Source organism: Podarcis gaigeae, assembly GCF_964106915.1.
Source record: "Podarcis gaigeae genome assembly, chromosome: 11".
Lineage (NCBI taxonomy): Eukaryota > Metazoa > Chordata > Lepidosauria > Squamata > Lacertidae > Podarcis > Podarcis gaigeae.
The window spans coordinates 25,840,366-25,866,644 of record NC_139687.1 but is presented as its reverse complement, the minus strand read 5'-3'; the positions used below and the strand labels follow the sequence as shown (position 1 = coordinate 25,866,644).

Below are 26,279 nucleotides of genomic sequence, written 5' to 3'. Positions count from 1 at the left end.
TTTTTTAAAAAGCAAAACTTAAAAACCTAAAACTAAATTTGCATTACATGTATAAAAATCAAGCGTTGGTTTTTAAAGAAAAATCTGGCCTGTATATCCAAACTTCAGGGTATGTACTCAAATAAAACATTGTCAGAGCTAAGAGGAAACCTGTGTCTCAACTTGCATAGAAATAATTTTATTTTTGCACATTTCCTTCCCCAATCATAAAGTACAGTCCTGGTTACCATAGCATGAACACGCAGTCTCCACACTTGGCATTTGTAAAGCCCTTTGGAGTGTTCAAAGTGTTTTATATATACTAAAAGTCTACAACCATTATAGCAACCTTCCGAAGTAGGTCATAATTATGCCCATTTTATAGATGGGAGACTGAGGCTGGAGAGGAGTGCTTTGCTATGAGGCCTCCTGTCGAATTCATAGCAGATGGCACAACTTGAAGTTGCAGTGTAATCTGTGCTGAATTCAATTAGACGCGTGCATAGCGGGGATGAGAAGCCCTTGGACTCGCATCTCCCATCAGCCCCTGACAGCATAGCCAATCAGGGATGAGGAAAGTTGCAGCCCCAGCAGCATCTGCTGTGGTGAGACAGCAGTCTCTGTCTCTTAACTGCCGTGCTATATTAGCCATAATATTTTATCCCTAATGAAGATTTACTGCAATGCGTCTGACAGAACATGACAATGATAATTTAGATACATCGGCCAAGTTCCATTTGATGAATAAAAACATGGTCCGTACCCCCTCCCCCACCGATGCCCATTTAGTAACATTAACATCTTCTGAGAAAAGCTGGCTACGTGCAGGAAACTCTACATGGTTCCTTTGAGAGGGACTGCTTTGTCAGTGAGACATTTTCTTGGAGCAAGCAAAAGCAGGCATCGGTCACAAACTTCTCTAGCTATCACAGTATAAACAGGTTTAAGAAAATCTGTTTTTTAAAAAATTGGTGTTCTGTTGATAATTAAATTCATTGAAACAAAAAATAATACATAACTTATAAATAATAATAATAATTATCATTTATCTATTCATTCATTCATTCATTCATTCCCCACCCATCTGGCTGGGTTTCCCCAGCCACTCTGGGCAGCTCCCAACAGAATACAGTGGTACCTCGGGTTAAGAACTTAATTTGTTCTGGAGGTCCGTTCTTAACCTGAAACTGTTCTTAACCTGAAGCACCACTTTAGCTAATGGGGCCTCCCGCTGCCGCCGCTGCGCTATTTCTGTTCTCATCCTGAAGCAAAGTTCTTAACCCGAGGTAATATTTCTGGGTTAGCGGAGTCTGTAATCTGAAGCGTCTGTAACTCGAGGTACCACTGTAGTAATAGTAATAATAATAATAATAATAATAATAATAATAATAATAATAATAAAGCAATACAACATCAAACAAGAAAAACTTCCCTAAACAGTGCTGCCTTCAGATGTCTTCTAAAAGTCAGATAGTTGTTTATTTCCTTGACATCTGATGGGAGGGCGTTCCACAGGGTGGGCGCCTTTACCAAGAAGGCCCTCTGCCTGGTTTCCTGCAGCTTCACTTCTCACAGTGAGGGAACTACCAGAAGGCCCTCGGAGCTGGACCTCAATATCCAGGCAGAATGATGTGGGTGCAGAAGCTCCTTCAGGTATACTGGGCCAACGCCCTTTAGGGCTTTAAAGGTCAGCACCAACACTTTGAATTGTGCTCAGTAACATTTCTAGCAGACAAGCATTCAAACACAAAATCTGTAACTTCGCATCTATAACTATTCTAAATGGAACTTGTTAAATTAGTAAATATTAAAACATGAATGTTACTAAATTCCCCACCCCCCATTAACGCGGATCTGTCTATTGAATCCTGCATTCTATTTTTTTTAATACATGAAGAGCTTGAGTTTGGACAGCAGTGAGAATGGAAGTGGGTACTTGTTTCCGTGATAGGAACTGAATCCAAGAATATGTGGTTATATAGTGCCCAAACAGGTGTCTGTTGAAGTGTAGGATCTGTGTAAGAGGTAGCAAACATGGTGCTCTCCAAATATTGCTGGACGACCATTGGCCATGCTAGCTGAAGCTGATGGAGAGAACCGTGTTTGTTACCCCTATCTACAGGATTCAGACTGAACGAAGCGTATTTGTAGCCTGAGATGTGTAACAGAATTAAGTAGGAATTAAGCAGGAACCCATGTACTTTTTGAGGAGATCGAACCCAGTGTGAAACCCAAGACGTCTCCAGAGACCTCAGCACCAGGAAGTTACCTGAAGGTGTTCCAATTGAATTGCCATCCTAACTAAGCAGCTGTCCTTACCACCAAGTATCATTAGGTGGGAACTGGTTCTCTGGGAGGCATCTTGATTCAGTAGTGCTTTCCAATTAAGCAATGTACCATGGTAGTTCATCAAAATTTATAGATTGGGGTCAGAAACCTTTTCCAGCTGTGGGCCGATCCACCATCCCTCAGACCATGTGGTGGGCTGGACTATATTTTTTTGGGGGGGGGGGGATAAACGAATTCCTATGCCCCACAAATAACGCAGAGATTCATTTTAAATAAAAGGACACACTGATTCCCAGACCATCCGCGGGCCGGATTGAGAAGACGATTGGGCCGCATGTGGACCCTGGGCCTTAGGTTGCCTACCCCTGTTATAGATCAATGCAGTATATCGGAGCAATGCAGAATAGTGGCTCTACTCCATTTTCTCAGCATAGTCTACAGGTGTTCCTTCCAGCTGCCATGACTAGGTCACTCTTCTGACGCTGGTTCTTGAAGCCCAAGATCATGGCTGCAAAGCAGCTAGGCCTGAAAGGTCACAGGAAACAGTAATACAGTGTTGATCGTGTTGCATGAAAGCCTGGTGATATAAACAGACTGTCAAGGCTTCCCACATTTCCTTCTTGCTGCTTTTGGAAGGTTAGCATTGGAGAGGAGTGCAGAACATGGCAAATCTTTATACCTCTTTCCTTTTTCTTCGGAAGAATAGAAGAAGCATCTTAACAGCTACAGTTATTTGGGGATGGAGGGGAAGAGAGAATAATAAAAAAAAAGAAAATAACTTCTCACCCACTTATACTGGTGAGCACAATACAATGCCAGCTTCTCTAGTGGTGCCCCCCTCTACCTGATCCTCAGCCTAAATTCTCTGCATCAGAAGATTTATGCCAGAGTTGGGGAACATGTGGCTCTCCAGATGTTGGACCACAGTCCCCATCATCCCTGACCAGTGGCCATGCTGATGGGAGCTGCTGTCCAACATCATCTGAAGGGTCTTGGATTTTCCATCCCTGATTTATGCCTGATAATGAGAAGGGCTTTCGGTCTGTGCAGGTGCTTGCCAAATCCTGGGGAATGGGCTGATCCATAATGGGCTGCAATTTTTTTGCCCAAGAAATTGGAAGTAAATATGACCGAAAAGCAGGATAAAAAATGCTTTAAATAAATAGTAGAATGCATGCTGTCACAAAACCGTACCTCTCTGTATTGGAACTCAAAAAATGTATTATTGTATCCAGCTCAGAAACTTGATTAATGCACCAAATTTAAAATGATTACAGGGGAGTGCAACTGTTCCAAACAGCATCTCATTTCTCAGTGTCAAAAGCCATTTATTTCAGCGTGCCTAACTCGCATTGGATAGAATATGTAATAAAACTGTCATTTCCGAGATGGCAAAGCTAATCTCTCCCTCTCCTCCCGCCCCTCCAACTCTTCAAACTTGCAATCAGGATCACATTTTGTGACACAACCAATTTCGATAAACCATTTCCTTAATTTTGCTTTTGAGGCTGGTATTCAACTTAAGTGTTACCCAGAGAAGACCCATTGAAATTAATGAAAATGACTAAATCTGGACCACTAATTTCAACAGGTCTACTGGGTTAAACCATAGAGCCTAAGACTTGCCGATCAGAAGGTCGGTGGTTCGAATCCCCGCGACAGGGTGAGCTCCCATCACTCGGTCCCTGCTCCTGCCAACCTAGCAGTTCGAAAGCACACCAAAAAGTGCAAGTAGATAAATAGGTACCGCTCCGGTGGGAAGGTAAATGGTGTTTCCCTGCGCTGCTCTGGTTCGCCAGAAGCGGCTTAGTCATGCTGGCCACCGTACGCCGGCTCCCTCGGCCAATAAAGCGAGATGAGCACCGCAACCCCAGAGTCGGTCACGACTGGACCTAATGGTCAGGGGTCCCTTTACCTTTACCTTTTTACTCTGCTGAGTAAAACTTAGTTGAATACTGCTCTAAAATTTTATTTCCTAAATTCATTTTAGCCTTAACATTAGTAAGCCTGTATTCTGTATATAAAAGTCGTAAAGTGGATATGGGATTACAGCCTTACAGCAAAATCCAAACCCAAGAGACCCCAGATTTGAGTACGTTCGGAGTAGGTGAATGTGGCAGACCCAGGGTTATGCCAGATTAACTCCCCCATCTCAATTCAGCCAGGGGCACAGCAATTCCTTCAATCAGGCTCCATTGATGGGACTTATGCTAGTGTTAAGTCCCCAAAAAGGGCATTCTGGGGCAAGGAGATACAGCTGCTCCAAACCTCTTTCAACCCAGGTGCCTTGACAACTTGGAACTTACTCTGGCAAAAACAGTGGTGTAAGTCAAACTAGACTTTGGAATAAGGGTAACTTGCAGTCGTTTCCTAGTATACATTCATTTCATAATCAGGAACTGTATCCATATGGGCTCACAGGCTGAAAAATGCTGGTGACATTCTTGCTAGTTGATCAGCGCTGCCAACTATTAGCAATCTTTTATAGATTGCTATTAGAGAACCAGAAAGAACAACCACCAGTTCACTAATTTCCAGTAGCTGATCAGTGGACTTGTAACCTTCCAACCTATTTTATTTTATTCAAGTATTGCATTTCACATTGTTAAGAAATCCGTTGCAAAGCATCTTCTATGTGGTCGGTTAATACTGGCACAAAGATTTTTTTTTAAATCTCTCCAAATATATAAAACGACATAAACCTAGCATTTATATTAGGGTTCATATTTTGGCCTTGCATATTTGTGCAGCAAATTGCATAGTGCTTCTGAACATGAGCTTGCTTAACGATGCCCCCCTTCTGTCTTGGTTTTCTCCAGTGTCTCTTTACATCCATCACCACTGCCTGTTGGACTGCAGGGCAGATCCTTTTGACAGCTGCCCACTCTCCTGGTTGTGCAGAACTTCATCAGAAAAAAAAGATGTTAATTATCTCTGGGAATGCCGTAGAACTTACCGTATTTTTCTGTGTATAAGACGAGCTACCGTATTTTTCCGTCTATAAGATGCCCCCATGTATAAGATGCTCCCTATTTTGGGGAAGTCTGATTTAAGAAAATGGGGGGATATATCCATGTATAAGATGCCACCCCAATTTTTGACATTATTTTTTGGAAAAAAACCTAGTCTTATACACGGAAAAATACGGTATTTTTCTTTTTAGAATATGTTTAAAATTGGGGGTCATCTTATACACGGTTAGTGCAGAGGGGGGAGAAGCGATTGGTTGCAGCTGCAAGCAGGAGACTGGCTGTGGCTATTTGGCATTTGATTGGTGGCCGCAGCAAGGGCTGTTGTTGATTGGCTTCCCCCGCAGCAATTGGGCGGGTGATTGGTGGCTTTTGCGTCGCTTGCAATTTTAAGCATTGTTCAGTCGGGTGAGTGACTTTCGGCAATCCCCTCCCCCCAAAAAAGCTCAACAACTGTGGGCAATACCCCCCCAAAAGTGCAACAACTCTGGGAAATACTCCCCCCAAAAAGCTTAACTGTACAACTCTTGACAATTTCCCCCTATTTTCTTAATTTGGAGTCCCCAAAAACAAGGGGCATCTTATACATGGAAAAATATGGTAATCCCTCAATATGTCCTTCCACTCGGAGCTAACAAATTCTCACGCCTATGTTCTGTTTTAAAACATGATGTTTCACACCTCACACTCCTTCCTTGCGGTATCTTGTTGTGGGCGATTGGGGCATAGGATTAACTGAAATGTACGCATTCACTTTCATGAACACACAAACATGCTCTTTTTCTGTGCAGCCAGATTTGTTCAACCAAAGTGAGTGAATGACACCTAGTGGTTAAGAATAAAAATACCCAAGTAGGTTTTTATATGTACCACTACCATATGCTCTGCATGCAGAAGATTGAGTTTCCCATTTCCCAGCAACTCCTGTGACACGTAAAGTCTTCTGCCTGAACCACACAAGAACTGCTGCCAGAAAGTATTGGGCCATATGAATCAAGGGACTGCTTCAGTATAAAGCAGCTTCATATCGTATACAGTGAATATCAAGCAAACTTGGCATGGGTCTCCCTCTGTTCTTCCCCAGTCCTCTGTTTCAGGGCTTGGGCGGGGGTTTAGGTACCGTCCTCACCTTTTGGGGGGCAGCTGGGCAACTGCTGCATCCAGAGCCCCACTGCTCATGCTAGTGGCGTAGCGGTGTTTGCATCAACTCCAGGCTGCTACAGGAAACAGTGCCAGATCAGGCTCCTGTGCTGAACTTGCTAATAACCGGACTGGCTTAGGAACAAGTAGATCCTCGCCAGTTCACGTCTGCCCCCCCCAGCACACCCCATTTAAGAGGCGTTACACTGGGCATCGTCAGTGCAGGAGGGGGAAATATAATTGGAGTGCCCCGGAGGAAGACACGAGAGGCTAAAGGTTCGATTGCTTTCCATTCATTCTCTCTTCCTCTCCATCTGGGACACTTGTGTTTTCCTCACCCTCTGTTGTCATGATCTGCTTGCTGCACCTTGACATGGTGGTACAGAAAAGTGAAAAGGAGGGTGAGAGGGAAAAGGCTGCTGATCAGCTGGTAAGAAGGTAAAAGAAGCTAACTGGAAGAAAAGCAGCCAGGGAGAGTAAGAAGAGCAGAAGGTGTGTGAGGCTACCTATGTATTTCTCCCTGTGTAATCCTTTTGCTCAGTTTCCCCCCTCTGTACGGTGAATGTAGTGAAACTGGGCAAAAGAAGACAGAGAAAGAGACATGCACAGATCATTATCCTCATATTGAAGTCAGAAGGGACTGGGAGAAAGAAGCCCGGCAATGCAGTTCATGCTGAATACCGCAGACCATGGATCTGACTGTTTTATTACAACAGCCCCAAACTGTTGCTCAAAATTATGATACTCCTACTGCAGACTGGACTGAATCTGAGAAAGTAGTTTACCAGAACCCTGCACTCTTATCCACTGTTGTTTCCCCTTCCCATTGGGGAAGAAAGCAATTTACTGCTGTGCCCCTATTGCAAACTAAAAGAGGGAGGCAGCACTGAGATCAGCTTCAATCACAATGTTATGCACTATTAATATTGGGGGTCAGAGGTGGGGCTGGTACTTGTTTGGACTCTACGCTTCTATGACTCCTGGTCAAACATCCCCCATACATCTTGGGTTGCAACAATGGTTGACCTGCTTGAATTACCCTTCAGTCCACCTCCAAGGTGAATCCTGAATTCAGTTGAATGCAGAATGCAGGTGTGTGTCCTGGCTGCGTGTACTTTTAAATGTCAAGCTAAAATACACACATTTCCCCACATGAAGTGACAGCAGAGACTTCTTTTATATTATCAGAATTGAGCAAAACGCACATATCTAGGACAGGCTGCAACATTTTGTGGCAGAGCCCCACTTATTAGAGGTTTGTGAGGTCTTGCCTTTAGTCCAACCCATCTAGCTCTGTTTGCTGAAAAAACTAGATTGCTAGAAGTTTGTCCAGAACTCACGAGATACTGTTATATCTGTTATAATCAAAGTTTACTTTAAGGTAAATTGTGCTTCCAGTATAAACCATGTTAGCTGAAGAAAGGTTATGTTAGCTGTTCTGGCACAAGCTGCTCATCTCTCTAGAGCTGGTGAAATTACTAGCTGAGAAACAAGACTTCATTGGCTTCCTAGAAATTTTCAAGTAGCTTCGGGTGGGCTTAATTAGACCTGTCAGAATTTACATGTCAAAGCTACTGCAGAAACACTAAAGAACCCCCACTGACAGTATCAAGTGGTACAATCCAGAATAGGGAAAACTAGGCCATTATATGAATGTATGTCTTCCATTTCCTCCCCTGAAGTTATATAAAAACCCACCAGGTGGCACAAGTCAGACAGTAAACAATGTTTAGCTTGTGATAAAGCTTACAGAGGTCCTACAATAAAGAAACTGTATTTAAAGAAGATCGTGGAGATTTTCATATTCCAATTAAGTTTTGACGGTGAAAACTTTCAGAAGTCACAGGGCTTGTGTTGTACTTTGAGGTTGAATTATTATTTTTTGACTTACTAGTCGCTTACCGGAAAAAAACCATATAATAATAATAATAACAATGATCATCATCATCATCATCATCATCACACTTTAATAAAACAGTTACAGTAACCCTTAAGGGAGAGGGTTTTCTCTGTGGCAACCCCTAAATTGTGGAACACAGTCTCCAAAGAGGTGTGTCTACTATATTCATTGTACAGCTTTTACCATGTGCTAAATATGCACCTCTTTAACCCGGTCTATGACAGTTAAGCATTTCATTTCATGTGACCTTCCCTCTTCTACTGAATGTTATGCTGCTCTGCATCATTTGGAACAGATTTAATTGTTTCTGTGAGGGTTCTATAACTTTATATTATATTGCTGTAACCCGCCCCGGGATCTCATGGCGAATGACCTCATAAGACATATTATAAATAAATAAAATCCAGCAGTAAAACAACAAAAACTCCAGCAGCAAGAATGTACATCAGATAGGCCATTAAACAGCTTGTCCCACACTCTGTAAAATGTGTGGGAGAAGAGATACATTTTAACCTGGTGCAAAAAGGATGTTCAGGTGCTAGGTGGGCGTCACCATGGAGAACATTCTGCAGCTGGGAGCCACAACCCAAAAGGCCCTCTCCCTTGTTGATACACTCGGAAGGGGCACTCAGAGAAGACCCTCAGATAAAGAACAATGGGTCCAAATAGGTTAATACTAGGAGAGGCGCTAAGGCCCTAGTCATAAAAGGCTTTGGAAGGTAAACATTCAAAACAGTTAAGAATTGATTGACTTGTTGACTTCAAGGTTCTCAAAATATTGGAAGAAGCTCATCAACAGCTTTGTGTGTTCCATGCAAAGCCCTTCTGTAGCTCTGGTGAACAAGACTGAGGCGGCAAACAGCAAGTCTTGTCAACAAGCCAGAGGTGATCTAAGAGAAAAGCCCCGTCGCAGCTCCAATGGACATAAGCCACACCACTTAGGTTGATGGAAGTTCATTACCTAAACATGATCTCCTTGAAGACCTATCAGCATCTGCCTTACATCTAGTGCAGTGCTGTCAACTCTGTCAGCAAGAGGTCTTGTCCAAGAGGTCAGGCAGAAGTTTTTTTCAGCTTCCTAAGACTCCTTATTTTTGGGAGTTCTAGGGCTTGAACCCGGGACCATCTACGTAGAAGCCTGTGTTCTGTGGCTAAGCCACAGTCTGTTCTAGTGTATTTGCATGAAAGGTGTACAGCGGGATGTTGTGATTTTATTTGATAAGACACAATGCTGCCGGCAACTGACCAGAATGGATGCCACTTAAAACTTCCCGCTAATTCTATAGTAAGTTACATTGAAGCATAGCTTCTTTATACTAATGGTATACACAGCACGAACCACTGTAAACTGTGGAGCAATTGCACCACCCTACTGGGCTAGTTCATATATATTGCTATAGTGTCATGTGTGTCAGTTTGCATTTCTTAGTACAGAAAGTATTGATCTGATGTGTAGAGATCTTTCCTATTCTAATTAATTCAAGAGGATTCTGGAAGCTTCTCTGTGTGAAAGAAACAAGCAGAAGGTTCGTGATGTTTGGGTTATTCCTTCAGAGAAGCTAAGTACAGCTGGCTTAAACTGGTTCTCTTATCTTTTTCTGTCAAGGTCATTCTAACTATAAAAGTAAGGCCAGAAGGGGCCTGGGTTTCACTTCTCTTTCTATCTCTTTTCCTTCTGGTGTAGTGTTCTGTATATGGTGTTAAGGTTTAGTCTTATTATAAGTTATTGTAAGTTTAATTTAAGTCTGCTGCAACTGGACTTCTTATGGACAGTGCCAATCCTGAATGTACTGTATTGGATTTGTGACCATTATGCTCATTTGCCTTCAGTAGCAGTAAAGCTCTGCTGGATGAAAGACAATTGTGTCTGGTCTACCTTTTGGGAATCCTCTCACCCTTCTCTTCCTTTGGCATGGCCAGAAAAAGAAGATTTTTAAAGGGAAGTAGTTACATAGGTTATGTGGTTCAGTATGTTGAAGACTGCTTGAAGTTGACTTGTTTCCCTTAACCATAGTTAACATTTAACCAGTTTGATATAAAATGAGAAACCATGGTTGGCTGAAAAACAGCTGGAAGTTTCCAGTTTCCTCCTCTATGGCTGCACCAGAGCAGGAAAGGGGACTGCACGAGGCTTGCTGCTATTTGGGGATATGGTGCTAAGCTATGGTTTCATACAACATACGAACAGAACATTCAGCAGCAGCTGAACCAGTGGTCAATTCTGGACAAAGGAAGAAAAAGTTTGGTATTTACACACCTTTGACAAGTTCCATACCACTTATTCCAATGGAGTCTTACTGCATCAAGTAGCCTCTGTCTTATTCTGAAGAGTCCAGTAGGCTGCACAGCACTGTTTTGGATTCTTCGGCACTGAGTCAGTGGAGTCTGGGTCTATCAATTCTGTCTCTGCCCTACTGTTACATTCTGAGAAGACACGGTCCTTCCCTGACAGGCCATCAGCAGCAACGGGAACAGGTGGACCTTTTCCAGAAAATACATCTTTGGAGCTCTGTCCTGCGGATGTTTCGGATGAACCAACATAATCATGATCAACCATGACGGCACTCTGCCAAATGTAGCTGCTAACTGCAATAGGAAAATACATTTTGATTAGAAGCCAAGTTTCATTTAGGCTAAGGTTACCAGACATGACCGTTTGCATCGTACACTTCTGAATCCAGGGACAGGAGCAGCAATACAGAGGTAGCAGAATGTCATATCTGTACCCCATTTTATGGGGCACAGTTCTTGATACGTTCTCTTTAAGAGCTGAGATAGACTACAACAATGGATATGCAGGTGCTTCTTAGAGTGCCCCAGCTAATAAAGGAAGGGGCTGAAATTGGCCTCCATATTGTAACAGACCAAAGGATTTATTTTATATTATTTTTTTAAAGCATTCTCTCTTTCCTCTTTTTTCTGTCACGATACATCAAGATATTTACACATTTGTAAATAGGGATATTTGGAGGTAATATAAATTTTACAGTTAAGGCATCTTGATGTAAAAGCCTTAAATAAATTTTCTAGTAAGAAGCTTCCTTGCTAAACTGGTCAAGAAGCAGTTAACCAATCTGCCCTGTATCCATTCCTCCAGTACCACCACAAAAAATAGAACACCACACACAACACAAAAGCCCAGTCATTTTTTTGTCTTGCAATTTGGATCTTTGGACTGTGCAGCTTGCAGCTGTTGGCTCCTTTCTAAATATCATGCTTGGTGACTCAGTGTCGGTTTAAAGGAAATGAAATTGCTGAGCCCGTCACAAATAGACTGGAGATGGAAATTAAATATTTCAATTATCTCTTCTGAACTAGCACAGAAAGCCAGAATGCTGACTGACGTCATGAAGACGTTCATTCTCTGCACAAGTAAACAAGATATTTTTGGGAAATTGGTTCAGTACAGGTGCTTTAAACAACATTCAGGGGATTCAACAATTCAATATTTTCACTGGCTAGGTAAAGCAGAACAGCCTAACTTAATGGGGGAGGGGGGGAGAGAAGACAGGGAGTGCTCTTGACATCTCATTTTGCATTTCAGCAATTCCTTCAATGATTACAGAAGACAGCACACAAACATATTCACCAAAATTTAATAATAAATGCTGCCATCCTTCCGTAACCCACTACACACATGGATAAACTGCAGCAGAAACACGTACTTCTACAACCTTATCCTGCCTGGATTTTCAGTTCTCTTCTTAGACACATCACTATCTGGACTATATGCCCAGAACAGTTCTCACAATTACTGTAATTAGCAGTGGTGCATTTCCAAGGCTTCCTTAAACCTCAGCATCCTGTCCATAATTATTATAGTGCGTGTATTTCAACAGGCAAAAGGCCAACCTGACTCTGTATAGCTGGAGAAAATGCACACACAAAAAACATGTTTTGCAGGGCTGGAAAGCCTTAGGCAAGTTTTACAGGGCAAGAAAGCTTCCCCGTAAATCTGCATATGTAAAAGAAGAAATGGGAACTATAATAAGATCAAATTGCTTTTAATTGTGGTGGTCTTTTGAGATTCTTCACTTATTAATTGCTCTTATTTGGGAAAAGAAAAAGTCAATGGCATAGTTCAACATCAACTATGGTTTAACCTTATGTGTTAACTATGGTTTAATGCATGCTAGTGCACACTAGTCAAAAGTCCCAGCTTCCCTCTTCCCCACTCTGTACCAGGAGCAGCAACCCACGATGGCTGGCTTGTCATTACGTGCAAGTCTGGGCTCAAGGTTTCCTTCCCCTAAACCTTGGCTCCTATTTGTAATCTGGAAGTGAAAACCACAAGTTGGGTTCACACATAACAGGAATAGGCTTGTGGTTTGATGCTCCTGGCACAGAAAGGGATTTTTGATCAGTGTGCACCAGTTTATTTGCTTTACCTATGGTTTAATGCTACGTGACAACCAGATAATTGAGTGTAACTAGACATAACTTTCACCTTGTTCCTGGGATCCTCTTATATATGGCTTAAGATGAGATATTTTGATGGGCCTTTTCAGCCTTGAGCCAGAGGCATCTCTTAATATTGCACAGCCATTATCAGTAACATAGTCTATAATACAGGGGCCAACCCATTCGGACTGGAAGCGACCATCTTTCCACCAATTCTTCTTCTGTCTGAGAACTTCATGTCCAACTTTAAGGAGAAATTGATTAACTTGCTTTGATTTCTTCCTGACTTGGCTCATGTTCCCACTCTGCTGTTCCACAGGCATTTTCTTCATATTCTAAGTAGAAAATGAACCTATTAGTTAGAACTTTTGTTTTAAGGATGTACAACTCAGAGACAGATGTGTGTGTTTTCCCAAGTGCATCTGATCTGTGCAAGCCAGACTGAGTCTGCAAGATGTGTGGAAATCAGAAAATGAGCATATGGTTTTCTGTGTGCTCCAGTGTATACACATATCCATATACAGTGGTGCCTCGCAAGACGAAATTAATTCGTTCCGCAAGTTTTTTCGTCTTGCGAGTTTTTCGTCTTGCGAAGCACGGTTTCCCATAGGAATGCATTGAAAATCAATCAATGCGTTCCTATGGAAACCGCCTTCAGACCAGGTCCGGGGACAGTCTGTCCCCCGACCTCTTCTGAAGGCCGGCGGGGGGGGGGGGAGTCTTTGCTTCCCCCCGCCTGCCTTCCCGGGACAGCGGAGACTTCTCCGCTGTCCCGGGGCGATCTTAAAATGCTGGCAGGCGGCAGCGAAGGGTTCGCAGCCGTCCCCCAGCATTTTAAAAGCCCCCGGGACAGCGGAGACTTCTCCGCTGTCCCGGGGCGATCTTAAAATGCTGGCAGGCGGCAGCGAACGGTTCGCTGCCGTCCCCCAGCATTTTAAAAGCCCCCGGGACAGCGGAGACTTCTCCGCTGTCCCGGGGCGATTTTAAAATGCTGGCGGGCGGCAGCGAAGCCTTCGCTGCCGCCCGCCAGCATTTTAAAAACCCCGGGACAGCGGAGGACTTCTCCGCTGTCCGGGGCGATCTTAAAATGCTGGCGGGCGGCAGCGCTGCCGCCCGCCAGCATTTTAAAATCGCCCCGGGACAGCGGATGAATTCTCCGCTGTCCCGGGGCGATTTAAAAGCCCCCGGGAAGGCAGGCAGGGGGGACAAAGACTTTTGCCCCTCACCCGCCTTCAGAAGAGGTCCAGAGGGCTCCCCAAGCGGCGAATGTCTGCCCCGCGAGAGGGGCGCTCTGCTTAAGAGCGCCCCTCGTGCGGGGCAGCAGGCTGCTATCCGCAGCCTAGGCAGGAACTCTTCTGAAGGCTGGCGGGGGAGAAGGGCTTTTCTTCCCACCGCCAGCCTTCAGAACAGCCTTCTGAATGTTGGCGCTGGGGAGGAAAACCTTCCTCCCACCGCAAGTCTTCAAGACAGGTCCGGGAACAGAGGAGAAGCGCTGCGCACCTTCCCCTCTGTTCCCGGACCTGTCCTGAAGGCTTGCGGTGGGAGGAGGGCTTTCCTCCCCACCGCCAACATTCAGAATGCTGTTCTGAACGTTGGCGGTGGGGAGGAAAAACCCTCCTCCCACCGCAAGCCCCGGGAACAGAGGAGAAGCGCTGCGCGCCTTGTCCTCTGTTCCCGGACCTCCCACCGCAAGCCTTAGGACAGGTCCGGGAACAGAGGAGAAGGCGCGCTGCGCTTCCCCGCTGTCTCCGGAGATTTCCCTATGGGCTTTCGTCTTGCGAAGCAAGCCCATAGGGAAATTCATTTTGCGAAGCCGCTAAAAAATCGGAAAACCCTTTCATCTTGCGGGTTTTTCGTTTAGCGAGGCATTCGTCTTGCGGGGCACCACTGTAAACTCATAATGAAGTTTTCTATTAGCCTACCTTATTAGTTTTGTGAAACTGTAAGCTACAAATGTCTGAAAGGTATGGCTGATATTTATTACTTTTCTAAATGATATCTGGGTCTTGCTTTCTTTCTTATATCTAATAAGTTCCTGTCTGTATTTGTCCTTCATAAGAAGGGAATTCAGTGTGATGTCAGACAGCTCCACTCCCTAGACCACAGAGGAATAGGCCTTAACTTAATCTGTACAGTTTGAAGATTTGAATGAGCCTTATTCAGACACATTTGTGCATGATTTAGGGCAGCATTTTTAACCTTTATTTCTAGCTCAAACAGCTGGAAATAATAGTGAATGAAAGACATTCATTAAATGTGCTGAATTAAAATCATTCACACATTTTATTTCTCTGAATTACTGTATTCACTGAACATTGAATATTTTTTTCCTGAGAAAGGGAGGGGGCAGATTTACCTGGCAACTTGAAATTGTCCTTTCCTGTACTGCTTTCTCTGCTTGTCTAATAGCAGATAAGATTCTCACAAACATGCAGTCACTCTCCCCTTCTTGAATCACACTTAATGTTGAAGGTATATAAGGATTTCGTTTAAACATTTGGAAATAGGGCGTGTTGTTGCTAGTTTCCTATTTAAAAAAAGGAAGGAAGAAAAAAGGAAATGTGGTTATATTTGACACTGTGCTACTAAAGAACATTCAGCCCCAGTTCACACAAAAGGTACAAATGTTCTCCATACGTACTGAATCAATCAAGTTGAACGCATATGAAATAGCTTGCAAATGGTCATCCCAGTCTTTGGTGTGCTCTGTGCAGTATTTGAGAAGGAAAGATCTGATTGTCTTGACAGCTTCATTTTCATGATCAGCTTGAGGGTATGGCATTATTAATTCCTTTGTCCCAAAGTGTTCAAACAGCTCCCTGTTGATCTTTAAGAATAAGACAAATCATTTTAAACCTCCACATTGTTTTTATTTCACTTGGTAACTGAAAACTGTGCTTTGAAATAGTGGCACAGTTACACTGTAAAGGTACTGAAATGTTTAAGCTTAATTTCTCTTTGAGATACAATATTGCAATTTGTTCAAATTTAGACATTTAACATACATGAACCAAAGAATAAGCTCAACTGGAAGTTATCAAGCACACTTTCCACAGCAAAGTTCGCTCCTCTTACCTGATGAACAAACTCTTCTTCCTGATCTATAGTTATTTTCTGAGGTGGTCCATAACAGAACGATGCGCTGACAACTGCCTTAGCCACTTCAGCTGCTGAAAGGTCATGCAGGGGCAAAACCACAACCCACTTAGTGAAGACATCTGTTAGGAGGATGACATACACATTGTTCCGGCTGGTGGCATCAAAAGGTCCCATTAGCTCTAGAGTAACTACAGTCCACGGGTCTTCTGCCTTAATAGAATGGAATTTAGACGCTACAGCAGCTGTATTCTTTGCTACCTGGCAATGTTCGCAAGCGTACACCTGGGAGAAAAGTCATGAAAATGGGTGTTAATAGTCCATCCATTTGCATTAATAATGTTTTTGTAATAAGTTATTCAAGTATCTCCTATTATTCTAACAATAGGTTTAAGACAGAATAACCATGATACATTGCCTTGGGTTGAAACTATCATAAAACATGTTTTGATACTTATAACTACAAATACCATAACAGAGCCCCATCTACTCAGATACAAAAATAATGCAGGCAACTCAACTTGCAATTTATTTTGCTGCATTGTTCTATTCACACTGCCAGTTTTGTATTCTGGGGGTGCTCCTGGATCAATCTGTTGTTAGAAGCCTAGGTGACTTCAGTGGCTACTAGTACTTTTACTTGTTTCAGCTGATTAAACAGCTACAGTAGTTTCTGAACCAGTATAGCATGATCAGTGTCGTAATGCACTGAGAATCTCCAAATATGATCACTGCAATATGCTCTGTGTCAGGCTGTCCCTGAATCTGGTCCAGAACCTGCAGCTAGTGCAAAACTCAACAGTTTAACTGCTCACTGGTATAAAGCATCATCATCAGATGACGCTGCTGCTGAAAGAATTGCACTGGCTGCCAATCAGCTAAATTCAAGATTCTGGGACTGGCATCCTGATCCCTATAAAGCATGGGATTAGAATACCCAAAGGTCGTCTTGCCTCTTATCACTGTACTCTACAGGATGCAGCCTCCTGCGGAGCCTTTCTCATCAGGAAGTCCATTCTGTATAATGTTGGAATTGGGCCTTTAGAGTGGCAGCACTTACCCTTCGGAACTCACTCCCACAGTCCCTATTATCTTTTGGGGGTGTCCACTGAAGGCCTTCCTTTTCCAAGCAGCTTTTCATAAGTGGAGATTTTTATCCCAGTCTGGAAATGTTTCAGACTTGGATTCAGTTTTAAATATGTGCTTACTATTAAATCACTTCGAGATTCTTTATGGGAAGCGATTCGTATATGAAACAAATGACAGGGTGCCACATGTTACCAACTTACTTCAGTGTTTGGTGTTGCAGCCAATAGGTATTACATTAATACACATTTAACAGCATTGGCAATATTATCTCAGAATGCAACACAAGCACCTGTTGATTAGATAACAGTCCAAGGGTGGAACTTTCTATTGCTATTGATATTCTGATGTCTTATGAAGATTTAGAATAAGTAAAGCCACACAAAATAAATTAAGAATACCCCAGAACCACACATTCCAACCTTTTCTTGCTAATGCACTTTTAGGATCAGGTCTTTCTCTGCATCTTGAACCACCAGTTTTAAGTAGAACAAACTGAGGAAAATGTCCAGACAAAGGCAATTATGGGGTTGCGGCACTCATCTTGCTTTCAGGACGAGGGAGCCGGCATTTGCCCACAGACAGCTTTCCGGGTCATGTGGCCAGCATGACTAAACCGCTTCTGGTGCAATGGAACACCGTGATGGAAGTCAGAGCGCACAGAAACACTGTTTACCTTCCCGCCACAGCGGTACCTATTTATCTACTTGCACTGGCATGCTTTCAAACTGCTAGGTTGGCAGGAACTGGGACAGAGCAGTGGGAGCTTAGCCCATCACGGGGATCCAAATCACCGACCTTCTGATCAGCAAGCCCAAGAGGCTCAGTGGTTTAAACCACAGCGCCACCCACATCCCATGAGTGCCATATCATGCAAGGAGGACACACACACACAAACACAATGTGACCCATACCCACTGTTTTACATCGCTGGTTACTGATGTCCAATAATATTGAGATTCCACCAGGGTCAGTGTCCTTGATATGCCATGATGTGCACCTGCATGATTTTCATGGCACTTTTCTAACACTTTCCTTTTCTCTTCATCAGAAAGAATCACCAGGCGCATTTGCCTCTTGTCTTTTCCCACATAGAACAGATTGTTATCTAAAAGAAAGCATTCAGATAAATTGTGTAATTTCATACCATTTATTGTATATTGGTTCAAATTTTATTCATAACTACTTCTTAGCACACCTGCTCAAAACAGACAATCCTGTTCTGAAAGAGAGATTTAAAGTAGGTGGTTAATGTGGGCAGCAAGATTATTTTTGAGGGATTTTGCATGGGTAAATTTTTAGAAAATAGCAGCTTTTGTTTGCCGAGAATGCAAATGTAAATTTAGCATGACAGGGAATTGTATTTCAAAACAGGCAGACATGAGCTACCATTTATTTTATTTGCTAAATTTATATCCCCCACATTCAATCCTATTGTGTTCCCAGGGCAGCTTAAAAGAAGAATAAAGTACTATCCCATTAATAAAATAAAGACAAAACAGATGAAGCAGTGGCAAATGGAACTGCACCAGAAATTGAAAAGGAACACAGCAGACATAAAAACTGTCCTGGGTAACTTAAAAAGTTCAAATGGCTAAGGAAATAAAAAAGGTTGTTGCTGAAGTGTCAGCAAAGCAGGCACCAAGCAAGTTTCCCTGGAGATTTCCAAGATCTTGCCAAAATGGAACACCCTCCATTCCTCAGAAGACCTGGGTGGGCAACCTGCAACCCTCCAGATTTTATTCTTGGTAACACCAGACTCGTGACTCAAAATTTCAAATTATACATGAAGAATGGCATAAACATAAATATGTAACATTCCTGATTTATATAATATTGTGTACAGTATTTAGATTTCTTAGAAGAAAATCATGTTCATTATGTTCTTTTTATGTATGATGATGCAAATCCCACTTTACATTTGATAAGCAACAACCCAGCACAATATTGTTTGGTCTCAGCCTTCACGGATATAGTGTCACGGCACAGAGCACACTGAACTCCCAAGACCATTATATTATATTTACCTCTGAAAACAAACTTTTTAGCTGCTCTTCTTATTCCGCTCCTTTCACTTGCTAATGTTGTGGGATGATATCCACCTGTTTGTTTGTAGTAAGAGATCTGTTTCAGATGGAGTCCACCATTTTTGCCATTACGGACCATTGCTGTTTAAAGTGAAACAAATACAAAAAGTCACTTGCCTGGTCATCTTTGGGTTTTTTCAAAAAGCCCCTAGGCAACTAGAAAGTGGGGGTGGGTGGGTTGGGGGTTTAGTGAATAGTTAATTTTATTGTTCTTGGTTGCGTTCCCCACTAATTAAGGTTTCTCTACTTGCAAACCCTTCAACTTCCTGTATACAAATTAACAGGATAGATATTAATAGAATAGATCTTACTCCAATATTTGTAAAGAACCTTTGGCAATTAAAAACTTAGGGAGGGGGTTCATAACTAAAATGAAGTAAATACATATAATGCAAACTACCACTATGTTATATGGCCTAGAATCAATATCAGTGGCTAAGAAGAAGATTTTAAATAGACTCAATTTCCTGTACCTGCCCCATTTCTGAAACTTCTTTGGGATTTATATGAAAGGTGATAATTGGTTAATTTTAATTCTGCTTTTCTTATTTTCTGTTTCACACGTACTATTTTTACAGTAATAGCACTTCACACACTATTTGAAATATCCATACTATACGCATCACATTTTACATGTAACATATTAAATCTCATTTTATAATCCAGTTTGTTAATTTATGTTTTAGCTCTTAGCATAACAGTTTTTTAAAGACAGCAATGAGGGAACAGCTGCAGCACTATTAATAAATAATGGGAGAGAACTTATATGAGCTAAAATTGAGCCTATTTCAATTGGACAGGAAAAGCAAACACTAAATTCAGCAACAGCTGCTTTATATGGGAAAGCAAATATAATCAAAGCAATCCACCAATAGCACTTTACATACTGTAACTGCAGCCTTCAACCTACCCTCCCAAATGGCAGACTTTCAAACTACCCTGTGCGTATATATTCCAAAGTTCAATCAGCTGAATTCAAAGGCTTATTGTATGAGTGGAATTGCAGCTTAAGGCTGCAAACTGGTGTATCTAAAACTCAGGGACAAATCAGACAGGATGGTGGATATCTGTAACTGAGTAGCCTGTCTTTTAATAGTGGGAGGAAGATACTATTACTTTTGCTTTGGACACACTGCTACATACATCAGAAACCTACTTCACCATGTTCTGGATATAAGGTATTCTGAAATACAAATTACTAGTGTGAAAAGATTAACTTCTCTCTGAGGTGTGGCTCTATACTGCTAGAATCAGGCTGCTATCACTCTGGTAGAGATGTCCAAGCATGGTCAATGGTTGGAGACAATGGGAGCTGAAGTTTATCAAGATCTTGAAGGCCACAGGTCCTCCATCCCTGGTCTAAGTAATGAGTGTCTAAAGTAGCTGGGACAGGGAAATAGGGATGAAGATGGAACTTTTTCAGGAAAAGGATGCTTTACTGATGAAGTAAAATAAGAGGAAATTTGCAAATATGGGAGGAAGAGTTAGAGAATCATGGTTAGACAAAGAGCAAACCAAGAGCAGCTGCCTAGTAATGGGGGGAAGTGGTAGCAGCTGTGACATTCAGAGAGCTAAGAAAGAGGGGAATGAAGGAAGAGTGAGTTATTGAAATCTTAAACCTGGGGGGGGGGGTTCTATTTATCTGAAATCTGACACCCAAACCAGGGTTTCCAGGCGCAGACTGAGCAACAGCTGCTTGCCAGACCACAAAAATACAAAGCTGCAATTTTCAAGGCAGAGAGAAAGTGGTATGTGGCCGACAGAATTGTCACAAACAAGCTGTGAAAAAAATAGGGAATTCCTGTTAGGAATTATTAGGAAAGGGGTTAAAAAAAAACCTGCCAGTTTTGTAATGCCTTTACACCAATGTAAAGTGTGCAGAAAAAGATACTGTAGTGCTGGGAATGGTGCAGAAAGAAAGAAAGACAGCAGAAATTATGAAGGGGTTGGAAGAACTTCCCTATGAAGAAAGGTTGCATTTGGAGCTTTTTAGTTTAGGGGGAAAGCTGAAAAATTATGCATGGTGTGGATATACAGATGTTTTTCTCCCTCTCTCATAATATTAGAACCTGGGATCAATCAATGAAGGTGAATGACAGAAGATTCATTAAAAAGTACTTATTCACGCAACACATTGATAAACTATTTTCTACCACAAGATGTGGTGATGACCTCCAATTTACACTGCTTTAAAAGAGGATTAGGCTTATTCTCCATGAATTGTCTATTAATAGCTACAAGCCGTGATGGCTATGTACTATTTGTAGGCTCAGAGGCAGCATGAGATTGAATATTGGTCAGTGGTGAATAAAAGCAGAAAAATATTATTGTGCTTATGTTCTGCTTGAAGGCTTCCTATAAGCATGTTGTTGGCTGCTGTGGGAAGAAGAATACTGGATGAGGTGCACCTTTGGTCTGATTCAGCAAGGTGTGTCATGTTCTCAAGCGTGCATGTAATTTCAGCTCAAGTGTGCTGTCAGAGGCTTTGCAATACTGATAGAACACACCAAAATAATATGGTGTTGCGCTTTTGTTTTTGTGTTTAAGAAAACATGCTAAATGGTTGGCCATTGAGCTATCATCTGAAAGCACAAGATGCAGCCACTCAGTCGAAATTCATTGCCTGGATTGCAGGTGTAATTTTAGAGGATGGTAAGGGAAAGTCCCAAGAGGTAAAGAGAAAGGGAGATGGATTTTTTTCTTTTTCTGATAAAAAAGGCAGACAAAAAATCCTGAAGTATGATTATGTGGGGAGTATGGGAAGTATGATTATGAGGGGCACAGCAATGGGAAGAAAAGATTTCCAACATCGAAAATATTTCCAATTCCAACCTCTGCCCCCAATTCCCGTTAAAATAACTTAGTTTGTCCATCAGCACTATGGAAAAAACTATATTAGACAGTCCATTTTTCCACCCTGCTACAGCAGGGAAATCCTAAAAACTCAAATGGTGAAAGCAAAATATATATTTCTATATATTTTCCAACTCCTATCCTAGTTTGCTCTGGGCAGGCTGCAACACGATGCAACCGAATTATTATTAAAAGAAAAGAAGAAGAAGAAACAATCCAGGCTGCTATCCCCCCAGATGAGCAGCTATCCCTTTCACTACCCGAATTACAGTGTGTCAGGGCGTTAAGGGGAAAAATACAACCACCACCAGCAGCAACCAGGAAATCCGGTCCGCGAATAAAAGAAACTGTCAAGGCAGAAGCATTCTGGCCTCTTCCTGCTATTCCTTGGCCAGGGTCCCCTTCTCAGCGCATGCGCACAGCACCTCTCACGGCCTCACCGGTAATAGCAAGCCACTCTTCGTTGGGAACCAACGCCTCTCCGTCACCACCGCCGCTGCCGCGCCCCCTCCCCCCCCCCCAGTGAAATTGCTCCCGCCCAACGGGAGGGCTAGAGCTTCTCTCAAATTATTCTTCCCTTTCGCGGCACAAAAGGAGGCACCGGATCACATAGAGACCTATGTGGCGCTCACGGAAGTGACGACAGAGGAAGGGAGAAAAGCGTGCGGGCACCATAGAGATAGGAAAAGAAGAGTACTACATCCGCCTAACTTATTGTTCTACTAGGAATGTCTACTTTATGTTGATGAAAAAGAGGTGGAGAAGCAGCGCGTTGGTATGAAAACGCAGAACGTCTGCGTCGAGCTGAGCGCTGGGCGGGTTCTGGCGGCGATGTGGGAACTTTAACTAGAAATGAGATTTCTGCAACCTGAGGTGTGTTTTGTATGGAGTTGTTGTTGTTGGTATTATTATTATTATTATAGAAATTCAGAATAGCTCCACAACGGACAGTGACGGGGGTGGGGTGGGGAGAGCAAGAGAACAAGTCCACTGCAGCCTTTCAGCGAGCTGCTTAGGAGCCCTGGTATACAAAATGTTGGCAACAATATATACTTCGAAGGACACATTAAGCACTTAGCTGCATGTCAGAGTTGTTACGAAGCGCCCTCTCTCAAGCCCCCCCCCCCCTCAATTCTAGACCAACCTCAGAGAACGTTGCAGGTTGTTGCAAACTCATCAGTCATATGGACAACGGAGCACCCTTACAAGGGAGCAAGCCCCGTTGGAAACCCTGGGACTAACTTCCAAGTAAATGTCTGTACTATAGGATTAGCGGGCGAGTCAGGTTCGCCTTTTAACTGCGATGTAGGGAGTAATTATAGTGACCTATATAATCCACACTCCTTTCTCAATTGACAGCGCAGTGCAAAGACCTGGCTGGCGACTCTGCTGGGCTTTCGTCAGCAGCTCTCTCCCAACCCCATCCTCTTCAGCTTGCAGCACGGGGATAAAAATGTAAGTTGCATTTGTCATTTGCAACACGTTGCTTTTGTTCACGAGCATTAAGGTGCGTGGTTTAAGGGGGGGGGCTCCCTCTCTTGCTTCTGCAGGGAAGGGGTGGGCGGGGAGAGAGAGAGAGAGAGAGAGAGAGAGAGAGAGAGACGATGCTCTGCTACCCAATCATAGCTGCGCTGAAAGCCCTGGATGTATCACGTTTGCCCCGCAGCGGGGGTGGGAAAGGAAAATAGCATTCAAGGAAACCCGGAAGTTCTTTCTCTAGACAATGAATTTCTCCGTCTAGTCCTTTATCTCTCTACGGAGCCTACAATAGGTGTACTGTGAGGCAAAGCAGCGTAGGCGGGGAAGAGGCTTGAGGGGGTCAAGGGTGGCGGAGGGGGCGTGGCCGCGGCTGCAGCGCCCCCTGCTCCTTTCTCAATGGGAAGGAAGTAAAGCAATAACAGCGGCGGAGGAGGCGGAGGCAGCAGAAGCAGCGGCGGCTGGCTCAGGTGAGGACATCGGGATGGCGGCGGGAGGGGTATTCCTAACAACCCCCCCCCCCGCCGCACCGCGTCACATCGCACAGCCCCCAAACTGCTAGTCTGTCTCCAAGGCTGCCCCGAAGGGCACCAATGGAAAAAGGGGGGCGGGCCCAGAATGGAAAGAGCGTGTTGCTGGGGGTGGACGATACGCGGGGGCCAGTTTCTCTCTCTGTGTGTGTTGCGCGCGCGCGTGTGTGCCTCCGTTAGTTACCCTCCCCTCCCCTCCCCCTCAAGCCCAACTGCCGTTTTTCTCCTCACGCCGCCTTCTCCTTCCCTGAGTTGCCCACGCGGAAGCGCGAGGGGAAGGGAGTCCTGGCGCCCCCCGTACCCCGCGTCCCGGTTCTGTATGCAGGGCTCCCTCAAGTAAATAATAATAAATGCATATAAATAAATAATAAATGCAGGGCTCCCTCAAATAATAATAAATAAATTAATTAAAAAGGAGCGGGGGGAAAAGAGAAGGCGCTCTGTTCTCTCCTCCGGTTGTTTCGCGTTATTTGCTCAGGTAGAAGAAACTCCGCCTCAGGCCACCTCGACGAACCTATTTTCGCGCGGCTTCACAGACGACGCCTGTCTTCTCTTTAATTCAGCCCGTGTTTTTAAAAAATTAACATGGTCTATCTATCTATCTATCTATCTATCTATCATGTCTTCTCTTTAATTCATATGTGGACCATGTTTATTTTTTTTTAAACACGGGCTGAGTTAAAGAGAAGACAGGCATATATATGCGCAGCCGACCAGAGTGACTGGAGCAACCCAGTCATGGGGGGGGGGGGGCGGGGTACAAATAATGAAATAATGGTCGGCGTTGTTCTCATTAACATAGAAGCCTGGGGAGGTTTTTTATGCCGCGCATCGCACAAGTCCATGTGGCTCCTGCTGCTTAACTGGTCCCAGCGGGCGATGGAACTTTCCCCCTCAGCCCCCCCCCCTTGGGCTGCTATGCTACAGCCAGCGCCGACGAGGCTCTGGGAGTCAAGGTCGTCAGGCTCCGCATTTCCCGCCTCCTCCTCCTCTTCCAGTCCTTGGCGGGCGCTTCTTTCTCTTGCCTCTGCAGCAGCGGGGGCGTCGGCACGTGGAGGCGCAGTGCAGCTGACCTTCGCGTTGCTTTTTTCCTGGCAAAATATGTACAGGGCAGGACAGTTGCGGGATTTTTCTTCTTTTTTTAATCTGTTGCTGAAGTGACTCCAAAGCAATCCCTTACAATCTATTGCAGCCTAACAGGATGGCCCATCTGGAATTTGTCACAGGGGCACTCACGCACACACACACAAACACACAAAATTGTACATCAGCCTGCGCTTGGGTACCCAGAGTTTAAATGCATGACTTTCGCACACCCTTTCAAACGCATGCATTTGGAGAGGACCCTTAACTTGGCAGAGAGAGAGGAGACCTGGAGTATATGACAAGACTGTGTCAATACAGGACATAGCATTTGACACTGAAATACAAGCACATAACTACGTATTTGCAACATAAATTAATGCTATCGCAATAGCTGGGGCAAGCTGCCTTGGGAGTCTGTCTGTTGCGCATACAGACCATTGGCTTGATGATGTTATCCACTCAATTCTTAACTTGCTGCACATTCATTGGTGTTGGATACACAGTGCTATTCTTCTAGGGAGGGTGGGAAAGGTGTCAGTGCTCAGCAGGATGTTGTCACAGTAAGCGGCGCATTTTTACAGGCAACCCTGTATCTAAAGGTTTTTAATGTTTGACATTTTATTATGTTTTGGAAGCCACCCAGCGTGGCATGAGGTAACAATAATGAAATTATTATTATTATTTTATTTTACCAGTCCTTTTCATCTAGAAAAAGTGCCTTTAACTGTGTACCCAGAAAAAATGATACGTAGAATTATAAAAGTGTAGAGTTGGAAGGGACTCTGAGGATCACCTAGTCAAACCCCCTCAAATGCAGGAATCTTTTGCCCAATGTGGGGCTCAATTTCATGACTCCGAGATTAAGAGTCTCATGCTCTACCAACTGAAGGGGGGTGGGAAGCAACACTGCTGATACGTGTCTTTCTGCAGTCCACTGTAAGCTACTTTCTAACTGTTATGGCAAGGACATTTTCAAGACATCAAGTGACGTGGAAAGGGTACCTGGTATACTTGAGCTTGATGCATTAAAGTAAATAATTTTTTTCAGAACTCATTAATGGCATTGAAGTGTATTAAGTCTGAGAGAGCCGTTGACTCAGGTATATTTAGGCTGGTTGTTAAGAGATGATGAAGGAAGGCCATTTGCACAACAAATAGAGATCAAATTAACAGCCTGATAAGTTACAGAGTTAGGTGACCCTAAGCTATTTTAAATAGATGTGAGTTTAAGCACACCTAATTCTGCATTGGATCAAGCTATAAAAGGGAGGTATTGCAGTTTCATCCCTACTATGTTGGCTTAAAAGTAAGCCCCGTCTTTTTCAGGATTTACTGGCAAGTTAAAGGTGCAAAACTTAAACCCACTTACCTGGGAGAAAGCCACAAG

The 26,279-nt window shown here is 43.4% G+C and overlaps 2 protein-coding genes across 38 annotated transcripts in view; one reads left to right on the top strand and one right to left on the bottom strand.

Moving 5' to 3' along the window:
• Window positions 1–1,808: 1,808 nt before the first annotated feature.
• On the bottom strand, window positions 1,809–22,476 carry GIN1 (gypsy retrotransposon integrase 1). Of its 7 annotated transcripts, none has more exons than XM_083702381.1 (9): window positions 22,418–22,476; window positions 18,888–19,028; window positions 17,775–17,968; window positions 15,754–16,059; window positions 15,320–15,505; window positions 15,035–15,205; window positions 12,725–13,013; window positions 10,535–10,863; window positions 1,809–2,991 (listed from the first exon to the last, which is right to left on the bottom strand). In XM_083702381.1, exons 1-8 carry the CDS (start codon window positions 22,473–22,475, stop codon window positions 10,580–10,582), a joined length of 1,629 nt encoding a protein of 542 aa, XP_083558507.1. In that variant the 5' UTR covers window position 22,476; the 3' UTR covers window positions 1,809–2,991; window positions 10,535–10,579. The 7 variants fall into 7 exon arrangements, with proteins under 7 accessions (XP_083558507.1, XP_083558508.1, XP_083558506.1 ...); XM_083702382.1 differs by lacking the exon at window positions 1,809–2,991 and adding an exon at window positions 4,805–5,171; XM_083702380.1 differs by lacking the exon at window positions 1,809–2,991 and having other exon boundaries at window positions 10,497–10,863.
• Window positions 22,477–22,550: 74 nt separating this feature from the next.
• Window positions 22,551–26,279, top strand: part of PPIP5K2 (diphosphoinositol pentakisphosphate kinase 2) — a 51,127-nt gene continuing 47,398 nt past the window's right edge. For 4 of the 31 annotated variants that reach the window (XM_083702207.1, XM_083702198.1, XM_083702211.1 and 1 more), the window contains exons 1-2: window positions 22,551–22,673; window positions 23,160–23,255. The gene's annotated coding sequence lies outside the window, so the exon portion shown is untranslated. Of the gene's footprint in view, window positions 22,674–23,159; window positions 23,256–23,523; window positions 23,747–26,279 lie in introns of those variants that run through there. The other 27 variants (XR_014556070.1, XM_083702190.1, XM_083702212.1 and 24 more) reach the window with 15 other exon arrangements.

Bases quoted from the DNA above. Each gene is read 5' to 3' on its own strand.
- GIN1 (XM_083702381.1), bottom strand. From the start codon at position 22,475: ATGGTGCCCGCACGCTTTTCTCCCTTCCTCTGTCGTCACTTCCGTGAG. The intron at 19,029-22,417 runs GTCTCTATGTGA...CACTTTAAACAG, and splicing joins CTTCCGTGAGCGCCACATAG to CAATGGTCCGTAATGGCAAA. The intron at 15,206-15,319 runs GTACGTATGGAG...TTTTTTAAATAG, and splicing joins CGTTCAACTTGATTGATTCA to GAAACTAGCAACAACACGCC.